An 18610-nucleotide genomic window follows, 5' to 3' on the forward strand; every position below is an offset into this window, starting at 1 on the left:
ATATAGTTTAGAAAAAACATGCTTCTTCTGTTAGGGCTTCTCCTGGCTGGTGGTGGCTCTTGGGAGGATTGTCTTACCTCACAGGAAGGGGGCCACCAGGTGTTAAAGCTTGGCTCCGGGCAGCACCAAAGACCCTGTGTCTGTACAAGAGAACCTGCTTTTCTGCCATGAGTGCTTGCTTTCAAGAGCCTGGCTCTCTGATTCTGCTCCCAGACTTTTCAGGGATTAGCACAATTTTCAAGCAAAGACCCAGCAGTGTTTTCTGGGCCCTGGGGCCCTCACCTCCCAGTCCTCTATGGAGCTCTGCCACTGAGCAATCTTGTCGATGTTTTCAAGTCTCCGTTTCCGCTCGTTGATGAGCTGGGCCACATTCCTCATGGCATGCAGAGCAGCTTCCACATCCTTGAAGTCCCTGTGGCAGAACAGAGATGGAAGGGCACTGCAGGCTGGAGAGCAGAGAGATGTAGGAGTCTCCCACAGCCCCCTGGGTGGAGCTGACTCTTCCTGGGGCTGTTCCTCTTGCCATGTCTGACTGGTCAAATGCACAATCTCTCTCCTCCTGAATATTAAGCTTAATATCCTCTTTATAAAAAGAATTATTTTTTTAGTTGTAGATGGACACAATATGTGTGGTGCTGAGGATTGAACCCAGTGCCCCACATAGGCGAGGCAAGTGCTCTACCACTGAGCTACAGCCCCTTAATATCCTCTTGATGATTCTCTTCCCCCCACTGCGGTGGTAGCTCTTTGAGGACATTGCTTGTTTTATTTGGTGTGTTGTCCAGTACCTACAGCAGAACCCAGCACACCCCAAGTGCTTAACAAACTGACTGGTGCATAACCTCAGGCTACCTCCCTGCTTCATGCCTCCTACCTGTGCTGAGGGTGGGTGTACTTGAGCAGCTCAGCCAGCTGCAGTGGATACTTGCAGATCTTCTGCACTGGAGTCAGCAAGAAGCCATCCAGGGAGATGTCGATCATCTTTTGTAGCAGCCGGCAGGCCTCAAAGAAGTACACATATTTGCTGAGTTTGGTGAGCCGGGACAGCTCCACGCAGGCGTTGGGGTGGTTGTTGCAGTACTCGGAGTAGATCTGGAAGTCTGCTTGCTGTAAGGGCACAGCTGGAGATTAGGATGGCTGTCTTCCTGCTCCCCCAGGCAATCAGCCAAAGCCCCAGGTCCCTGAGAGTAAAGAGCCTCTGATTTATTTTAGGAGTCGGGTCTCAGGGGACACCAGGCACTCTCCACTTACTTAACTGGGCACAGGTATGTGGAATCACATCCAAGGATGGGAAGATCCCGAGAGGACTTGCGTGCTCCTGCCTGCTGCCACCCAGCTTTCTCAGCAAAGCCCTCAGTAGAAACTTCAACTTTTTTTTTTTTTTTTAAATGAAATCAGTGGTGCTAATAAGGAAGGGCTATTATTAAGGCCAAAAGATGAGTGGGGCAGAGGCTGGAAGGTAGAGAGACAGACATCCTTTGCTTAACCCTGTGAGTTTGCCCAGGACAGGGATAAAACAAATTTCTGTGCTTTCAGGTGAGGCTGGAATCTTTCCAGACCAAGTCAATGAACCTTTGGGCATCTGGCATCTACACTGGATGTGGGCCACACAAATTCTAGATTACCCACTATCTGAGGAACCCCAGAACTTTCCCTGGGGCACTAAATAGGTGGCTGGACACATCTTTGCCTTCCTGTCTGGCCCAAGCAAATTCTTCCTGACTGATGCCTGAGACTCCCCTTTGATGACAGTGATTTCCCCCCACCCCAAAGCAGAGACCCTTCTAAGACTGTTGTAGAGCAAGAGGAGCAGGTTGGGGCCTGGTGCACAGATGTTTGGAAGCTTCTGGGAGAACAGCAATAGCAGGTTGCCTGGGCTGGAGAAGGGAGCCAGGTGCAAAGAGAGGTGAAAATAAAAGGCCAGGGTGTGTGGGGAGAGGAAGCGTCCCTGGCAGAGAGATAGGTGCTAGACAGGCAGGGCTTAGGGATCCAGATGGAGAATCCAGGGCTTGCTCACGTGCTCCAAGAAGCAGGCGCCCAGCTCGCTTAGGTGTGGGCGCTCCCTATTGAATTTCTGCTCTAGGGCCTTCACAAATGCCTTCTGGCAGCGGTAGATGTCCTCGATGTTCCCAAAGATGGTGCGCAGCTGCTCCTCGCTGAACATGTCTGCACGCTTGCGGCACTGCCTGATGTAGCCCTTGTGGGGGTGGGGACAGGGGTGGTCAGAGCTCTGTCTCCGTCCTTCTTCCCTCCCTGCCTCACTCACAAGCTGGGTCCCTGCTCACCTCACAGATGTCACGCAAGTGCTTGATGTAGTCCCGCTCGGTGCTGAGAATCTCGTTGATGACGTTTGTCCGCATCTGGTCTTTGCTGCTCTGTGCCTCTGTCCCACCATCTTCAGCCTTGCCGTCGCCAGTCTGTGGGGCCTCCTCATCTGTGGGCTCATCCTGGTTCACCCGTAGCTGCAGGCAACCCGAAGTCAGTCAGTGCCCTGTGGTGGCTCTAGGAGTCAGTCTCTGTACACTGCACAGTGGCAGTGGGGAACTGAGACTCAGAGGACCTGCGATGGTCCTGAGCTAGCTCGGAATCTCCTATAACTGCTGTACAAGGCCAGGATGGGGACAGCAGGTCTAACTGCAGCAGATGGGAGATGGGAAGTGAGGCCACCTGGGACCCCAGAGCTGTTTTGGGTTTGGGGTTTTTGTTTGCTTTGTTTTGCACCAAGGGGCACCGATATTATCCCAAGACCACTGGGGCAGCCTTGGCAGACCCTATGTTCCCCCTGAAGCCTCCCACCCCAACTTGGTGCTTAGCACAGTGCTTGAAAATGTGCCAGGGGTTTCTGAACCAGCACTTGCCATACTAGGCCGTGTGGGGGCTGACTACACTGGGTAGGTGGTGTGGTCTTGCTCGTTCAAACCTGTAACTTAAGGAAAGACTTGGGGCTCAGAGTAGACAGTTTACCTGAGAGTCCTGGGCAGGAAGACACACCTGAACACCAGGGCATGAGGTCTCCCTTCTGGCTGCCCTCAGCCTGGCCCTTTGGAGATCGCACCTGGATTTTTCCCTTGGAGACCAGAGGTCACCTTAGGTGGGACCTGTGTCCCCTCCCTGTGACCTCTTAGCGACTTCATGCCTTGGTTTCCTCAGGTCCCTACCTCCCAGAGCTACATAAGTGTTAAGTGAGATGATCCATGTAAATGTTCTGTAGTGCTTCATAAAGGCCTGGTAAATCAAGTTCTTCCTGGTGATGGGATTCTACCATGCACATTCCCCTTGTGAGTCATATACTATCATCACACTGTTCTCTCTGGCCTGAGGGCTCGGCAGGAAAGCATTAGCAGCAGGGGACAGAGGAGGTAGTGGCTCTGTAGGAGGAGCAGGGCTGTGTCACAGCTCTCTGACACCCACCCATCCAGCCCAAGGCACCAGGTACCAACAAACTGGAGAGGGGGACCCCAGAGCTATTTTGAGCTTGGATGATAATGATTTTGGTAATGGGACTTGAACCAGGGGCACTCTACGACTAAGCTACATCCCCAGCCCTTTTTAAAAAGTTTTATTTTGAGACAGAGTCTTGCTAGGTTTCCCAGGCTTATCTCAAACTTGTGATCCTCTTGCCTCAGCCTCCTGAGTAGTTGAGATTATAAGCATGAGCTACCATGTCCAGCTTGGGCTTGGATTTCTGAGCAGAGCCAAGTAGTTCCTCACGAGTCAGGCAGAAGCACAGGCTGGAACCATACCCGCACAAAGCTGGCTGGAAACCACCCCTCGCCGTCGGCAACGCGGCCCCACCACCACTCTCTGTTGGTGGCATCCATCACTTCGATGACGTCCCCAGCTTTGAAGCCCAGTTCCTGGTCGTCCATGGTGACATGGTCCCAGAGTGCTTCAGCACAGACCACACTGCCATCACTGATGAGCTGTGGAGAGAGCCATGGCAGGTGGGTCAGTGGGGCAAAGCTACCCTGGGCCTCATGGGGTTAGGGCCAGGCTCAGCGCTCCTGTTGTCTATCCTCACCCTCAACTGCCCTGGGAAAAAGAGATCCTGACCTCCCAGCCGGCAGCTCTTTGACAGCAGGGTTGTGCCCTGAGCAAGTTGAGGCTATCAGGGCTCAATAGTAGAGCCAAAAGTGAACTTGAACACACCCCTGCTGAGCAGGTGCTGGAGCAGTTGCCTCTCCGCTTCCAACCCACCTTCAACCACAGTTCAGACACCCACATCAGCTGAGCAGCACCTCTCCTCAGAGTCCTACGCATCCACATTTTACTCATTCCAACCGTTTTCCTTTATTTCCTAGCTTTAGAAGTAGGTATGTGGGGGCTGGGGTTGTGGCTCAGTGGTAGAGCGCTCGCCTAGCACATGCCAAGCCCTGGGTTTGATCCTCAGCACCACATAAAAATAAATAAATACAATTAAGGTACTGACAACTAAAAACTAATTAAAAAAAAAAAGTAGGTGTGTGTTGCAGCTGCTATCATAGATGTCTCTGGTGTTCTTGTGTGCTTTGTCACCAAGTCAACCACTTTTACCCGGTTGACAATTCTCTGCGTTGGTTATTCTCTGCTCAATAACCTATGATATTTTTCTCCTAAGTGGTTGTGGACTGATATATCACAATCAGGCAGCCCTTGCCTGTGGATTTGTTTCCCATTGGGCTGATACCTGCTTTTCTGTAATGTGGACCCTGTTTGTACTCCATGAATGATGAATGGCTCCAGTAGTATTAGGGCAGTAGAGGAGGGGTGGGCTGGGAACTGCATAGAACTGAGGACTGCCACTGTACAGCTAAACAATCAAGGAAGAATTGGAGCATCCCCAGATTGGCCTTCTGCACCAAGCACTCCCGCTTAGCTGCTCTCCACCCACGGTGAGCCCTCCCTTGGCTTCCCTAGGCGCATCCAGGGCTGTGTGCATGCTAATCCTCCCATGGTCATGGGAACCAAGAGCAGGGTTACACCTTTCAGCTGGACTGCCGGTACATCCACCCCAGTTCCAGTCACTGTCCAAGAGGCATCTGTGCCTATGTGGGTAGGGTGAGTGGTAGGCTGCCACTGCAGCACAGAAGCCCACTCAGGCTAGGAGCTGCCTTCCAGGGGAGGTCCTGAGCAGGCAAGTTCAGGGAAGGCCCCACCACTGGTTCTTACTCTTTCTTGAAGGTGACACCTGCACACTTGATGACACCTCTCCTCAGAATAATCTGCAAGCCCATGTGCAAATGTACCCTCACAATGCAGTGACCGTTCCCAAGGCCTATGTGGGGACCCCAGGCATACAGCACTGGGTTATTCCTGGGAGCAGCAGTCTTTAGACCTTTACCCTCATGCCCAGCTATAATGACCTGCACGTGGGCCTGGCTGCAACACAGATGGGATGAAACAGGGACTCGGCGCAACCATATGAAAGCCAGCTGGCTGCACGTGTAGAGCCAGTGTACCTTTGACAAGCAGGCTTTTATGCAAGGTCTAGAAGGATGTGGCTCAAGAGAAAGGAGGAAGTGGATACCCCCGGTGATATAGGTGAGTCTTGTGAGAATGCAGGTGAATGGGCCTGACCTGGGGGAGTAACCCAGACACTCAATGCAACCCAATTCCCACTGATTCTTCTACTAGGTGGTTCCTGCTTTGTCTTAACTGGATGAGGTGTCTCCCTCTGTCCCCAGATCCCTTCAAATGAGCCCTGAGCAAAAGCCAGTCTGGTCCTTTCCTCTATTCAGCAGTCCTTGCAGACCGGTGTGGATATTACATGGGCTGTTTCCTTCATAACTCCTGGGGAAGCTATGGAAGGAGTTGGGGATCTAAAGAGGCAAGGCTTCACAGCGAGAACCGGGTGACAGGTACCAACAGGGGCATGTCCCCATGCCTATCCTGCCCAGAAGTGGGGGTAGGGAGGTGTTAGCCACCTTTGTTGCTTCCTTGTCTTAGAACTGTGTACACACGGCACCTGAAAGACACATGGTTGTGAACAAGTTCTCCAACCTCCCCACGCCTCCTGTCAGTGGCCCAAAACCAGAAGTACTCTAACAAGTTATAGTACTGACATTAGCAATTTCTGTGATTTCACCAAGACACAATGTGATTCAAAGAGGTCAGAGACATGTTTCCTAGGACATCAGATGTGCCTCACCTGCAGGCAGAGGATGGTTTCTGGGCACAGACCTTTTCCGGTGCTCTATCCTAGGTGCAGTTGTCCCTGAAGCTAACACTCCAGCCTGGCAGGACCCAGGGGATAGGACTCCAGGCTGGCCCCCACCTGGCAGGAGAATGCAGAGGTAGACTTTGAGGCACAGGGATGTTTATGTGGAGGGGCAAGTTCAAGACTAAGGCAAGCCAGGGCAGGAGCAGGATCCCTTCCTATATTTTTGAGGTTCTGACTGGCCCTGGGATGAGCAATATTGCCAGGCTCTGCCTAATATTGCCCCCCCCCCCATGACCATTGTCACCCTTCCCATCCTGCCTCCTGTCTATTTCTCTTGCAAGGTGGTGGTGGCTTTACAATGTATAGTCTAGGAGTGACAGTCTGGACTCCCCTGCACTGGTATTCCTGTTCAATGTCTACCTGAACAGGAATGTCTACATCTCAAGAAGAGTAGCAGGGGCCCTGCCCCTAGGGAGATTGACTGGCACTACTTATTTTAAGGCCTAAAACGGGAACAGCAACTGCAGGTTGCTGAAGTATCCAGGTATCTTTCACAAAGCTCTCAAAGCGCAAGCGCGCGCGCGCGCGCGCGCGCGCACACACACACACACACACACACACACACAGTACATGCCCAGTTCTGCTCATCCAGTGGTCTAATGCACACAGTTTCCTGACAACTATAGCCAGCCCTGCTACAGCTGTGTCCATACCTACCCCCAGTTATTCACAGAGATGCGCCATTTTAGCTCCCCCACGCCGCATCACAGCACAGAGGACAGACTGGACCCCCGCCCCCCATGGATGTGTGCCACCATGCCCCTGTCACCCACATGGTGGCACTACCGGTACCACCCAAAACCAGGCCTTGTTATTGAGCACATGGGTGGCCGAAGGCCTTATCTCCCCAGATCCCGGTGCGGAGGCTAGGGGTGACAGCTGCTGGCATGCAAACCCGGAGCCACTCACCACAGCGCGGTCCCCCACGGCACGGCACAGCACCGGGTGGGCTGCTTGGCTCAGCGGAAGGCCAGCAGGAATATCAGCACAACATTGATGAGGACGAGGAACACCAGCACAGCGGAAACCACCACGCGCTGGGCGCCGGGGGGCAGGTTGCAGCGTAGCAGGGCGCGCAGGGCGCTCCCGGGCGTCGCGGGGCCGCGCCGGGACTGCGGGCCCCTGGCCATTGCGCCCGGCCTCCTCGCTCTGTGCGGCCGGGAGATCCCGCCGCGCAGGGCCGGAGCAGGCGGCCCACAGCGCCCGGGGAGGGGGCGGAGCTGCCGGCTCTAGAGGGCCGGGGCTCCTCCCGCGCCGCCGGCGCCTTGCGCGGCGCTTCCCAGGTCCTGGAGTCAGGGCAACCGCACCGAGTGAGCTGGCGAGGATGGCTGGGTGGGAGGACAGCCGAGGGAGACGAAGGACGGGGGGACCGGTTAAGGAAGCTGCGAGGGGTCTCGGAGCTCCAGCGTGCGCTGCGCTCTGCCCTTGGCGCCTCCTTGTGGTAGCCAGGAGCCCTCAACACCCGCACAGCTGGCCTGGCACAGATGGCTCAGGGATGCTCTGGGACCTCACAGACTTAGGAAGAGGATGTAGAGGCCAAAATGCCGATCACCGTCCCTTCGGGGAGGAATGGATCAGGAGTTCTGTTCACTAATAAGGCTGCCTTCTGGTCCCCACTTTTCAGATGAGTAAATGCGGCTCTGAAAGATCCCGTAATTTGCTTAGTCATAAAATCACCCAGGACTGGGGATAGCGGAGCCAGGATCTGAACCCTGGCCAGGCCGATTCATGCTAAGGGCTTTTTTCCTCATGACCTCAACCACCAGAGAAACATTGCTCCTTTGGGCAAATAATTGGTACCTTCAGCTGATGTGTAAAAAAAAAAATCCTTTGTCAATTAACCAGGGGTTCCATTTCCTTCACCAGACAGAGCCCATTATCTTAACTGGGAAGGTTTCAAAACTCTCATGCTTGAGTCTTTCCTGTCCACAACAGAGTTCAGTCAAGGTCAATGTCTCTCTCCAGAATAAAACTGTAGTTGAGAGGGTTGAACATACAGGTCTGAGGTGGGCAGATTCCTAGGCACCAAACTCAGTGCGCTGACTCTGGGATAGGAAGAGTCCCTCCCAAGAGCAAGGGGAAGGCACACAGATGAAATGGTGGAGAGGCTGTGTTTTCACATATGGGTGATTGTCTGTGTTCAGGTTTCTATGTGTATGTGGGTCAGTATACATGTACGCCCTTATAGGAGAGTGTGCCTTCATCCTTCTGAAGACTCCAGGGAAGCTCGTGCCCAGTTCTTGGGTGCCAGTTTGCTCCCCCAAGCTTTCAAGGACTTATGGGGAATCAGAGGGCATCAAAAGTCCCCCAGGCACCGCCAAATCCCAGTGCTCCTCTAAAAACTGTGGGACATACCATTTAATGGGTTGTGGTTTGGAATCCTTGACTTAGAGATGTTTCGTTGTGAATCTGTGCACAGTCTATGTATCCTTGGGCTCCTGGGCACAGCAGGGCAGAGAACTTGCAAGCCATTGTGGCCCTGAGCCCTGCAGGGTCTGCAGCTTCCTACTGTACCATGCACAGCAAGGCTTGTTTTAATACGTTAGTCCAGATCCAAATGTGGGCATGGCCTCTGTCCATGCACAGCAGGTCAGCCTGGGAACATGGAATGTGGTAGAAGGACCTTTGCTCTAAGCCAGACTGACAGGGCCCACCCCTCTGACTGGGAGCCCCTAGCCTTTTGGTCCTAAAGGGTTCAGTGTGCAGCAGGAACAATAGCAGCAATAGCTTTTTTGGTGTGAATTGTTCTTTCTTTCTTTCTTCTTCTTCTTTTTTTTAATGTGTAAATTTCATCTAAAACAAAAAAAAGGCTTGAAGACGGAAGAAAATGTCCCCATCCCCTTGCGGCTGCTGGTCAGGGACTTGAGGTGGCAGGACAGATGTAGAAGTGAAGGGGAGACAGGTATCTGATGCAGGTAAGGGCTTAGCCTTACCTGTGGCTTCATGATGACAGTAGAGGGAAGAATGCTTATTTTGGAGGTGCTGGTCAGTAGGTGGCCTTGTGGCCCTGGACTGACATGGTAGTGTTAGTTCCAAGGGACTTCAAGGTGCTCCTGCCCCTTTTAAGGAACACCTGAGCCAGGTGGTTGTGTGAGGATAAATGTATCTGGGATACCTACAGGCATTGGACACCTCCCTGGGGCTGGAGTGTGTGTGACATACAGATCAGGCCATGGAATGGTCATAGGGAGCTTGGAAATGACAGAGATACTTTGAGCCAGAGGATCAGACTGAGTCCATGGAGGAGTGGCCAAAAGCTGGCCCCAGGTCCTGTAGCATCCCCCATGTGTTCCATGAAGTGCCATAAGACAAGGATAATGAGATACCTTCTATCCTCGAGTGACCCAATGTCCAAGTTACTGGAATGATCTCACTACCTACTGTTGTGCTGGCTTCATGACAATGGGTGTTCCCTTTTATATTTTAAGCCCTGTTTAAATGAAACATATATCTTGCATGTCTGTCTGTCTACCTTCTAGTTTGGGCTTAATCTTCGTTCACTGGGATGATTCAGAAGCAGCCTGTTGGTACCCACCCCTACCAGCATCCTGGAGTGAGGAGTAGCTATATGTGCTACATCTCCATGACCCTTGGAGATGTAGCCTAGAGGAAGCTCCAACTGTTCCCAGGCAGTGAGGTGGTTGGTCCAGACCTTCCCCAACAACTCCAGAGCCACACCTGTCTCCCCCTGATCACAGTATGTACCAGAACCACAAACATCATGGAAGGGCCACAGCTGGGTGGCTTTGGAAAGGGAATGTCTTATGGCAGATGTGATGGCCCAGCCCAGTAGGGTGAAGCAGGAAGGGGAAAATGGACAGGCCTAGTGCTAAGCCACAGACATCTAGGGAAGGCTCTAGAAGGGACAAAGCTGAAAGGAGACAGGAACACTTGTGGGCGCTGAGGACACTCAATTTCTACATTCATTGATTTATCTTGCAGGATCTGGATAGTCATAAAGGGCCAGACACAAATATGAGCAAGGAATACAGAATGAAAACTCTGGGCCTTCTGTGTGTCCTGAGGGCACACACACAGAGAAAGATAAATGCCCTCACACAGCTCTGTTCCTGGACGGCCACCTCTTGGCAGGCAGGATTGTGCCTTCTGTATATCTGCCTCCTAGGGCTGCAGACACTGTTTGGCACACGGTAAGTACTCAGCATACACATGTTACATGCATACCACATGCACAAATATACATCACACCCATAACAGTCCTTAAATACCCAGAATGCAGACTGCCTCTCAGCTCTCCCCTGTCTACCGCTCTCTAGGACAGATGACTTAGGTTTCCCTTTCTTAGGAAATTAAGAATTGCTTTCCTCTTCTAAGGCCAATATGAATAAGAAATTGCCACAATTTGGAACAAGACACCCATGTATTCTTAAAAAATACAAGTAAATAAATATGTAATTTTAGAGCAAACCAAATATTACTGAGTCTGGACTTTTCTCTGACACCAGTTGCCTCAAAAATTTCCAAGTGTGAGACTCATTAACCCCAAGCCAAGCTTTGTTTTGGAGCTTGCAGGGTCAGCAGCAAGTGCCTAAGTGCACCTTACACAACTCCCCTGGCCTCTCATCAGACAATCACTGTTTATATCCTTTCAAAGAGTTTCTGACGAGAGTCTGTTTCATGCCTTCAGAGGACTGTGGCCAACACTACCTGGCCCAGTGAAATCTCCTATATCCCTGCAGTAAGCACAAGCACGACATCCATGTCATGATGACATAGGGCTGATTGGCTGCAGGTTCTCTTGTGCACCAAGGAGATGGCCTCCATAGCCGGCCTGCTTTCCTCTGCTCTCTTTCAGGGCCCTGCACAACCTGCTGGGTCGGTCAGAGGGGTCCCTCAGTCCAGCTGTTGTTTCCTCTGGGTTGTAACATTTCTTCCCCTTCAGGAAATGGCCAGAGTCCAGGAGGACAGTACCCTAGGAAGTACTGGTTATTCTAAACATAATGTATACCCAGGAACCTCCAACACCAAGAAAGACCTTGAGCCAAACAGGAAAACAAATTCGTTAAGCAATGCAACAGCCACTTATAAAATTCCTATCTACACTGCTTGCATTTCCCTCCTTAAGGTGCCTCTCTGCCAAAGACTATATATTCTTTTAGAGCAGTTCCAGCTCTTGGTCTTTCTTGGTCAAAGCATCTTAGAATAAATGATTTGTCAAGGACCGGAGGGCCCCCCAAAAGTACCTCCTCACTAGTAACAAGATGTGACAGTTCAAAATTTTACCACCAAGAATGAGACCCAGACATGGGAACTCAACCAGTGTAATACTGAAGGCCAGTCAAATAACTCCACTTCTTTGGGATCACTTTTTCATTGCTTTTGGTTACCATTTCTTCCTCCTATCCTTTCCCTGGAGACTTGTATTGAGGCCCTGCCATGAGCTAGGTCAAGTTCATTAGATTCATTATTCCAGTTAGTCCTCACGCAGCTCCGTGATCATTCTGTTTTATAGCCAAGTGAACTGATGCTCAGTCCTTTGCACACTCACATGTGACAGGCTCCAACTCAGGGGCTTCCCCTCCTAGGAATGAGCCTGATACTGTGGCAGGCAACTTGCATTTTCAAGGCAAAGCACAACCATCATCTGTGAATTCTGCTTACAATGAAGATGTGACTTCAGAACAGCTTCCACCCAAAATAGCTCATAAGAGGCAATTAAAAGGAATGGTTGGAAGCTGGAGGTATAGCTCGGTGGTAGAGCATATATTTGCATGCCTTAGGCTCTGGCTCCAATCCCCAGCAGCAAGAAAAAATAAAAGAGAGATAGGTTTTATTAGCACGTTTATGTTCTATGCTTCATGGATATTTGATGAACAATTTTAAATCATTTTCCAGAGGGGCTGGAGATGTAGCTCAGTGATAGAGCATTTACCTCACACATTTGGGGCCCTGGGTTCCATTCCCAATACTGCCAAAAGATAAAAAAAATCATTATCTAGAGCCAGGCTTCTAAGAAGAGTTCATCACCATTTATTATTTAGTCATGGGGACACTGGGGGCACTGCACTCTGCACTGGTTTCTGAGAAGCCCACCAGACCGTTCATTCAAGAAATGTAAAAGGACAATTGTAAATGGATCCTTTTCTGAGGAAAAATTGAAGTGCTGCAAGATTCTGGTTCTAATAAAGCAGAAACACAACAGAATCTACAGCCAAGGGAACATGGTGTTGCTAGGGGCATGTGCTTGTGCTGAACGTTTGGTTAACTACCATTATGTTCCACCACCCACTCCACTTTTAGATAAAAGAGGGCAAGAAAACAGGAGCACAAGTGAGAAAAAAGAGGAGAATCAAAGTTTCAAAGTTTCTCTTTGCTAAGAAAGGATGGTTAATGGATGCTGTGGTGCAGCTGGACAGGATGAATCATTTCTAGTCTTGTACAGCATAGCAAGATAATGCTGCTTAACAACAATTAAGAATAGTTCAAAATAGCTACTAGAGAGGATTTTTATTGCTTCCAACACAAAGAAATGATTAATGTTTGAGGTGATGGATATGCCAGTTTTCTTGATCTGATCATTACACATTGTATGCATTTATTGAAATGTCATACTGTGCCCCATGTACAATTATTATGTACACCAAACAAAAATTAAAAATATTTTTAAATGTCTCTTTTTTTTTGGAGAATGCAAAAAGAGAACTAGGGATGGGAACCAGTTCTGCTCAGATGAGGTTTCTCACTAATTTCTTCGGCTTAGGTAAGAACAGGGGCACATAGTTGTCATAGCAACAGCAATACTTGGAGCTCTTGGTGTCCACAGGTAAGAAATCAGTTTTCCCTGCCTTGACCCCAGTCTTCCTATGCTAATGGCTTGTTGGAGGGTGGGGGCTGGAGTGACTGGGGGCCCCTGACTGCTTCTGTCAGGCAGTGCTCCACCCACCAGGACATATTTGCAAAAGGCTTCCTTCTCCTAGGAGAGCAGTGTCAGGAGGACGGGAACACTCACATGTGCCTACTCTTCTGATCCTCTGTGGGTCCCAGAAGGGAACAACGGAGCCCTATGTCTGGACATCCTGCTCTAAACACCTCACCCTAGAGTGAGAGCCACAGGCTATAACATGCTGTGTGCACTCAGTGCCACATCATGTGTTTGAATAGGACTGTGCTCATCCGGCCTGTGGGAGTCTGTTGAATTGCCCTGGCAGCCAGGCCCACATCTGCCAAGCTTGGGTCCAGCCCTGTCCCTCCCTCCACCCACACAGTCTTGACCCTACCTCGTTGATGGCCAGCTGCTCGCCGCCCCCTCCAGGGTGGCTGTAGTGGTGGCCAGAGCTGTGCAGGTCTTCATACAGGTCCTCCTCACTCCCCGCCTCCTCAGCGCGGACAGTCGTGTCCAGAACTCCATCCGGCATGGCTGGAAGCAGAGATAGCAGCTGGCAAAGGGGAGTGGGCTTGAAGGGCAGAAGGTGGACATGCAGAAAAGGAGCCAGATGATTTAGGACCAATGGTCCTTTTGTGAGAGGACAGACAAGGTCCAGGAGCTAATTTTTCAAACCATCCTTACTGCAGAACTGTGGACTGGTTGAAGGCACACACTGGCTGGATCACACACCGCTGCCAGTCACCTGCCACTCAACCCACAGCAACCTGGCAGACAGGGAGACATGGGGTTTCCCCATGGTCAGTGCTCAAGAGCTCCTCCCGCTGAACTCAATTAAAAACCATTTACCAGTATGTCCGCCATAGAAGACCTTTAGGAAAAATGTGTTCAAATGTTGTTATGTTGTACAGTTGGCTCTCTGTATGTGTGGGTTCTTCATCAGAGGATTTAACCAACCTCAGACTGAAAATATATATTTTTAATTGTGTCTACACAGACCATGTCCAGACTTTTTTTTTGTCATTTTCTTCTGAACATAACAGTTTAACAACTATTTACATAATATTTACATTGTATTAGGTATTGTAAGTAGTGGTCATCTAGAAGTGATTATGTAGGCGTGCTAGAAGTGTAGGTCCAGCTCACCATGCACCAGGTCCTGGGACCAATCCTCATCACCCAAAACAAACAAAAAGTATACAGCAAGCTCTGTGTAAGTTCTATGCAAATACTGCACCATTTATACAAAGAACTTGGGAGCATCAGTGGATTTTGGTATCCATAGGGTGTCCTGGAACCAGTCCCCTGTGGATATAGAGGAATACCTATCTATATGTTTATGTGTCTAGTCAAAGAAAATATATAGCAAACACATGCAAATATAGTTTGAAATTTAAAAGGGTGCATCTATTGATATGCTTAACACTGTAATTCTAGAATTTACCTCCTGTTTGCATCACTCCAATCCCATTTTCTGTCTCTTTTAGAGATATCCAATAGTTTGAAATTTTCTTTTTCAGACTATTCCCATTGAAGGTGGTGCACACATGTAGTCCCAATGACTGGGGAGGCTGAGGAGGGAGGAACTCAAATTCAAGGCCAATCTCTGAAACTTGGGGAGAACTTATATCAAAAATTAAAAAAAAAAAAATCACTCCTACACCTTTGTGTTAGCATGTTTTTGTTGAGTTTTGCCTGTTTTTTTTTTTTTTAACCAACCTCAGACTGAAAATATATATTTTTAATTGTGTCTATACAGACCATGTCCAGACTTTTTTTTGGTCATTTTCCCCTGAACATAACAGTATAACAACTATTTACATAATATTTACATTGTATTAGGTATTGTAAGTAGTGGTCATCTAGAAGTGATTTTGCCTGGTTTTGACTTTATATAAATGGAACTATCCATCAGCTATTCCCTGGCTGGCTCTTCTCACTCCTCTGCCTGTGTAGCTGTGATGGATTCACATTTACTGAGGCACAGGCTTGGGTTTTATGAATATTTCATGTATTGTGTATCCGCTGTACTGCTGGGGAAAGATGGGTTGTTTCCTGTGTTGTTGCTGATGTGTATGATGCTGCTGTTAGACACATTTACACACCTCCTGGGCACATGACCAGGACTTTTTCTAGGACAGTGTTTCTCAACCTTGTTTTCATTATTGCCCCCTAATGAGCCTTTAACACAGTTTTCTTAATCCCATCCTGCCTCCCATGAAATATCAATACCATAGGTATACTGTGTATTGCTCACATTATGTGGTTCTTTTGAGGGCCACGGGCCATTGTAAATAGCTGTTTTTTGCTCACTTTTGGAGAAATCAGCCCACCTAATGTGAATACATGCTCTACGGTAAAGACACCTAGGTGTGGCTTCTCTGGGTCCTGGGTAACTTAAGCAATTTCCTGAAGCTATCGTACCAACTTAGACTCTCAGCAGTGGAATATTAATATTCAGATTGCTCTACATCCTGGCCAACTCTTGGGATGGGCAATATCAAGCAGCTTTTGAGAGACTAATGGGTATGAAGTGATATCTTACTGTGGTTTTAATTTACATTTCTGATCACTAATGAGTTGAGCATTTTATCTATACTTTATGTCATTTGTTTCCTTTAATGTTTAAACACCTATGAATTTTACTCATTTTTCATTGCACTATCTTTAATATATATACATATGTATATGTATATGTGTATATCTATATCTATATCTATCTATATCTCCATCTATATCCTCCCATTTTGGATGGGATGCAAAAACAAATGGATTTTGTGTCACAACCATTCTCCCCTGATTTGTGGCTTATCTTTTTTTTTTTTTTTCCCTTAATTTCCTTAAATTAATACTGGGAATTGAACCAGGGGTGCTTTACCATTGAGCTACATTGCAGCTCTTTTTAAGACAGGGTCTTGCTAAGTTGCTGAGGCTGGTCTTGAACTTGTGATTCTCCTGCCTCAGCCTCCAGAGTCACTGGGATTACAGGCATGCAATACTGAGCCCAACTGTGGCTTGTCTTCGTCAGTCTCCTTTTTTTTTTTTTTTAACTTTTGATGAGCTGAAATGCTGAAATTCTGATATAGACAAACCTGTCAGTCATGTCCTATGTGATTTGTATTTTTTGTATGTTTAGGAAATTTTTCCCTATCTCAAAGTCATACAGATGTTATCTTTCCATGTTTTGTAGGTTTTTTTTTTTTTACATGTAAGTTTTAAGTCTACCTGCAAATGATTTCTATATATGGTCTGAGGTAGGAATCCGATTTCATTTTTTTTCTGTAAGAATAATTAATAGTCTCTGCACCATTTGCCAAATAGGTGAACCTTTCCAACGAATCTATTTCTGTTCTTGTTTTAAATCATGTTTCATGTGGATGGGTCTGTATCTGGGCTCTGTTCTTGTGGTAGGCAGAATAATGCTCTCTACAATATGAAAAATATCTTATTCGGAGCCTGTGACTATGTTATGTTACGTGACAACAAGGAATTAAGGTTTCAGATGGAATTACGGCACTATCAGCTGACCTTGAAATAGGGAGATTATCCTGGATTATTTACATGGGCCCAACAAAGGTGACAGTATTAAGACTGTCTTCTGACATATTTGCTCCCTTGTGCAAGCCTTATCTGATCCCTTCCTCCAGGAACTAATGCTGCCTCTAATTTACTTTTTTCTGCATTGTGTTAGCTTCTCTCCCCACCTAGATTGTGAATTATTTGAAGGCAGTAGCCATGCCCTTTTCCCTGATGTTGATATTCAGTCAATGTTAGATAAATAAAAAAGTGAACAGATGGAAGGATGGTGGCTAGATAGAGACTAAATATAGGAATCATAGGAATTAAAAAATGGAGAGACGAGACTGGACATGATGGCATTTGCCTATTATCCCAGTGACTGGGAAAGCTGAGGCAGGAGGATTGTAAATTCCAGGCCAACATGGGCAACTTAATGAGGCCCTAAGCAACTTAACAAGACTCAAAATAAAAAAATGAAATGAGCTACTGGCTGTAGCTCAGTGGTAAAGCATCCCTGTCTCAAAATAAAAGGGGAATGTAGGTCCATAGTACAGTGTCCCTGAGCTCAATCCCCAGTCCCCTTAGGAAAGATGGATGTGTGGATGCAAGAACAAATGGAAAGCTAGAGCACGAGTGGCCTGGCAGAGCTAATGCCAAGAACACTGAAGCTTCATGCATGTAGCTGCATATGGACAAAAGTATGGTGAAAGGGTACCCGGGAAGCCCTCTTTCTCTAGCCTGGCAGCTGTGGCTGAGCTCAGTTTGCAAGAAGAAGTCAAGGACCTTGCTCCTGACCTTGTACACAGTCAAAAGTACCAAGTCCACCCCCATAATTTTTATTTCATTTATGTTTTAAAGTTGTTTCGTTATGGAATGCTTCTACTATATACAAAGGGAGAAAAACAGTACAAGGAATCTTGTATAACCAGTGTCCAATTTCAACAATTCTCAACATGAATTTTGTTTCATCATCTAATTGTCCTCCCCACTGGATGATTTTTCCCCCCACTGGATGATTTTTTAAAGCACATTCAAGACATGACATGATTCCATCTGTAAACACTAAAGTATATGTTTCTAAGAGAGAAATATTCTCTCTGTTTTTTTTTAAAAAAAACACGTAATCTTAGACACATCTAAAACAGCAATCTATCAAAGATTGTCAAAGTGCCATGTAATCTCTTCTAGGGTGTTTAAAAACTTTACTTGAAATAAAGATTTTGGGTTATAAGGTAGTACAACTAGTACAGAGAGATTCTATGTATCCTTTACTCAGTTTCCCCCAATGGATATTGCATGTAAGTCAAGTACAATATCACAGCCAAGAAAAGGACTCTGGGGAAATGTGTGTGTAAAGTCCTATGTCATTTTATCAACTATCTGGATGTGTGTATCCATCAGAGCAACCTATATATACATTTTTTATTTTTTGGTACCAGGGATTGAACTCACAGACACTCGACCACTGAGACACCTCCCAGCCCTATTTTGTATTTTATTTAGAGACAGGGTCTCACTCAGTTGCTAAGCACCTCACCATTGCTGAGGCTGGCTTTGAACTCGAGATCCTCCTGCCTCAGCCTCCTGAGCTGTTGGGATTACAGGTATGCGCCACGACACTCGCCTGTATGTAAGCTTTTGAGGTTGGCCTTTATCACTCAGTCACTTCCCTTGATATCCATTCAACTTGTTGTATTATAGTTTCATTTATTGCTGATTAGTATTTCATGATATATCACAGTTTAACCATTCACCTGTTTAAGGATAGATTGGTCGGTCATTTCTAATTATTGGCTATTATGAATATAGATGCTATGCATATTCATGTGCAGGGTTTTGTGTGAACATAAGTTTTCATTTATCTGTGATAAATGCCCAGGAGTGAATTGCTGGGTCCTATGGTAGTGAATACTTAGCTTTTAAGAAGTAAAATCATTTTTCCAGACTGTACCGTTTTACATTCTAACCAGCAATGTATGAGAGACAGTTTCTTTGAAACTGTACCAGGATTTGGTATGGTCATTATTTTATATATTAGACATTCTGAT

At 47.7% G+C, this 18610-nt stretch overlaps 2 protein-coding genes across 9 annotated transcripts in view; both read right to left on the reverse strand.

The window, feature by feature from the left end:
• The window catches only part of Arhgef4 (Rho guanine nucleotide exchange factor 4), a 186543-nt gene that overhangs the window by 4683 nt on the left and 163250 nt on the right, over nt 1-18610 (reverse strand). For all 8 annotated transcript variants that reach the window (XM_048812177.1, XM_048812174.1, XM_048812173.1 and 5 more), the window contains 6 exons: nt 13438-13577; nt 3744-3923; nt 2286-2462; nt 2018-2197; nt 875-1107; nt 283-412 (listed from right to left, as the gene is read on the reverse strand). In XM_048812177.1, coding sequence (XP_048668134.1) covers nt 283-412; nt 875-1107; nt 2018-2197; nt 2286-2462; nt 3744-3923; nt 13438-13577 — 1040 coding nt within the window. The remainder of the gene's footprint in view (nt 1-282; nt 413-874; nt 1108-2017; nt 2198-2285; nt 2463-3743; nt 3924-13437; nt 13578-18610) is intronic.
• Smim39 (small integral membrane protein 39) lies at nt 7159-7329 on the reverse strand. The gene has a single exon (XM_048812181.1). The coding sequence runs from the start codon at nt 7327-7329 to the stop codon at nt 7159-7161; it is 171 nt and encodes a 56-aa protein (XP_048668138.1).

This window comes from Marmota marmota, unplaced genomic scaffold (genome assembly GCF_001458135.2).
Source record: "Marmota marmota marmota unplaced genomic scaffold, marMar, whole genome shotgun sequence".
Lineage (NCBI taxonomy): Eukaryota > Metazoa > Chordata > Mammalia > Rodentia > Sciuridae > Marmota > Marmota marmota.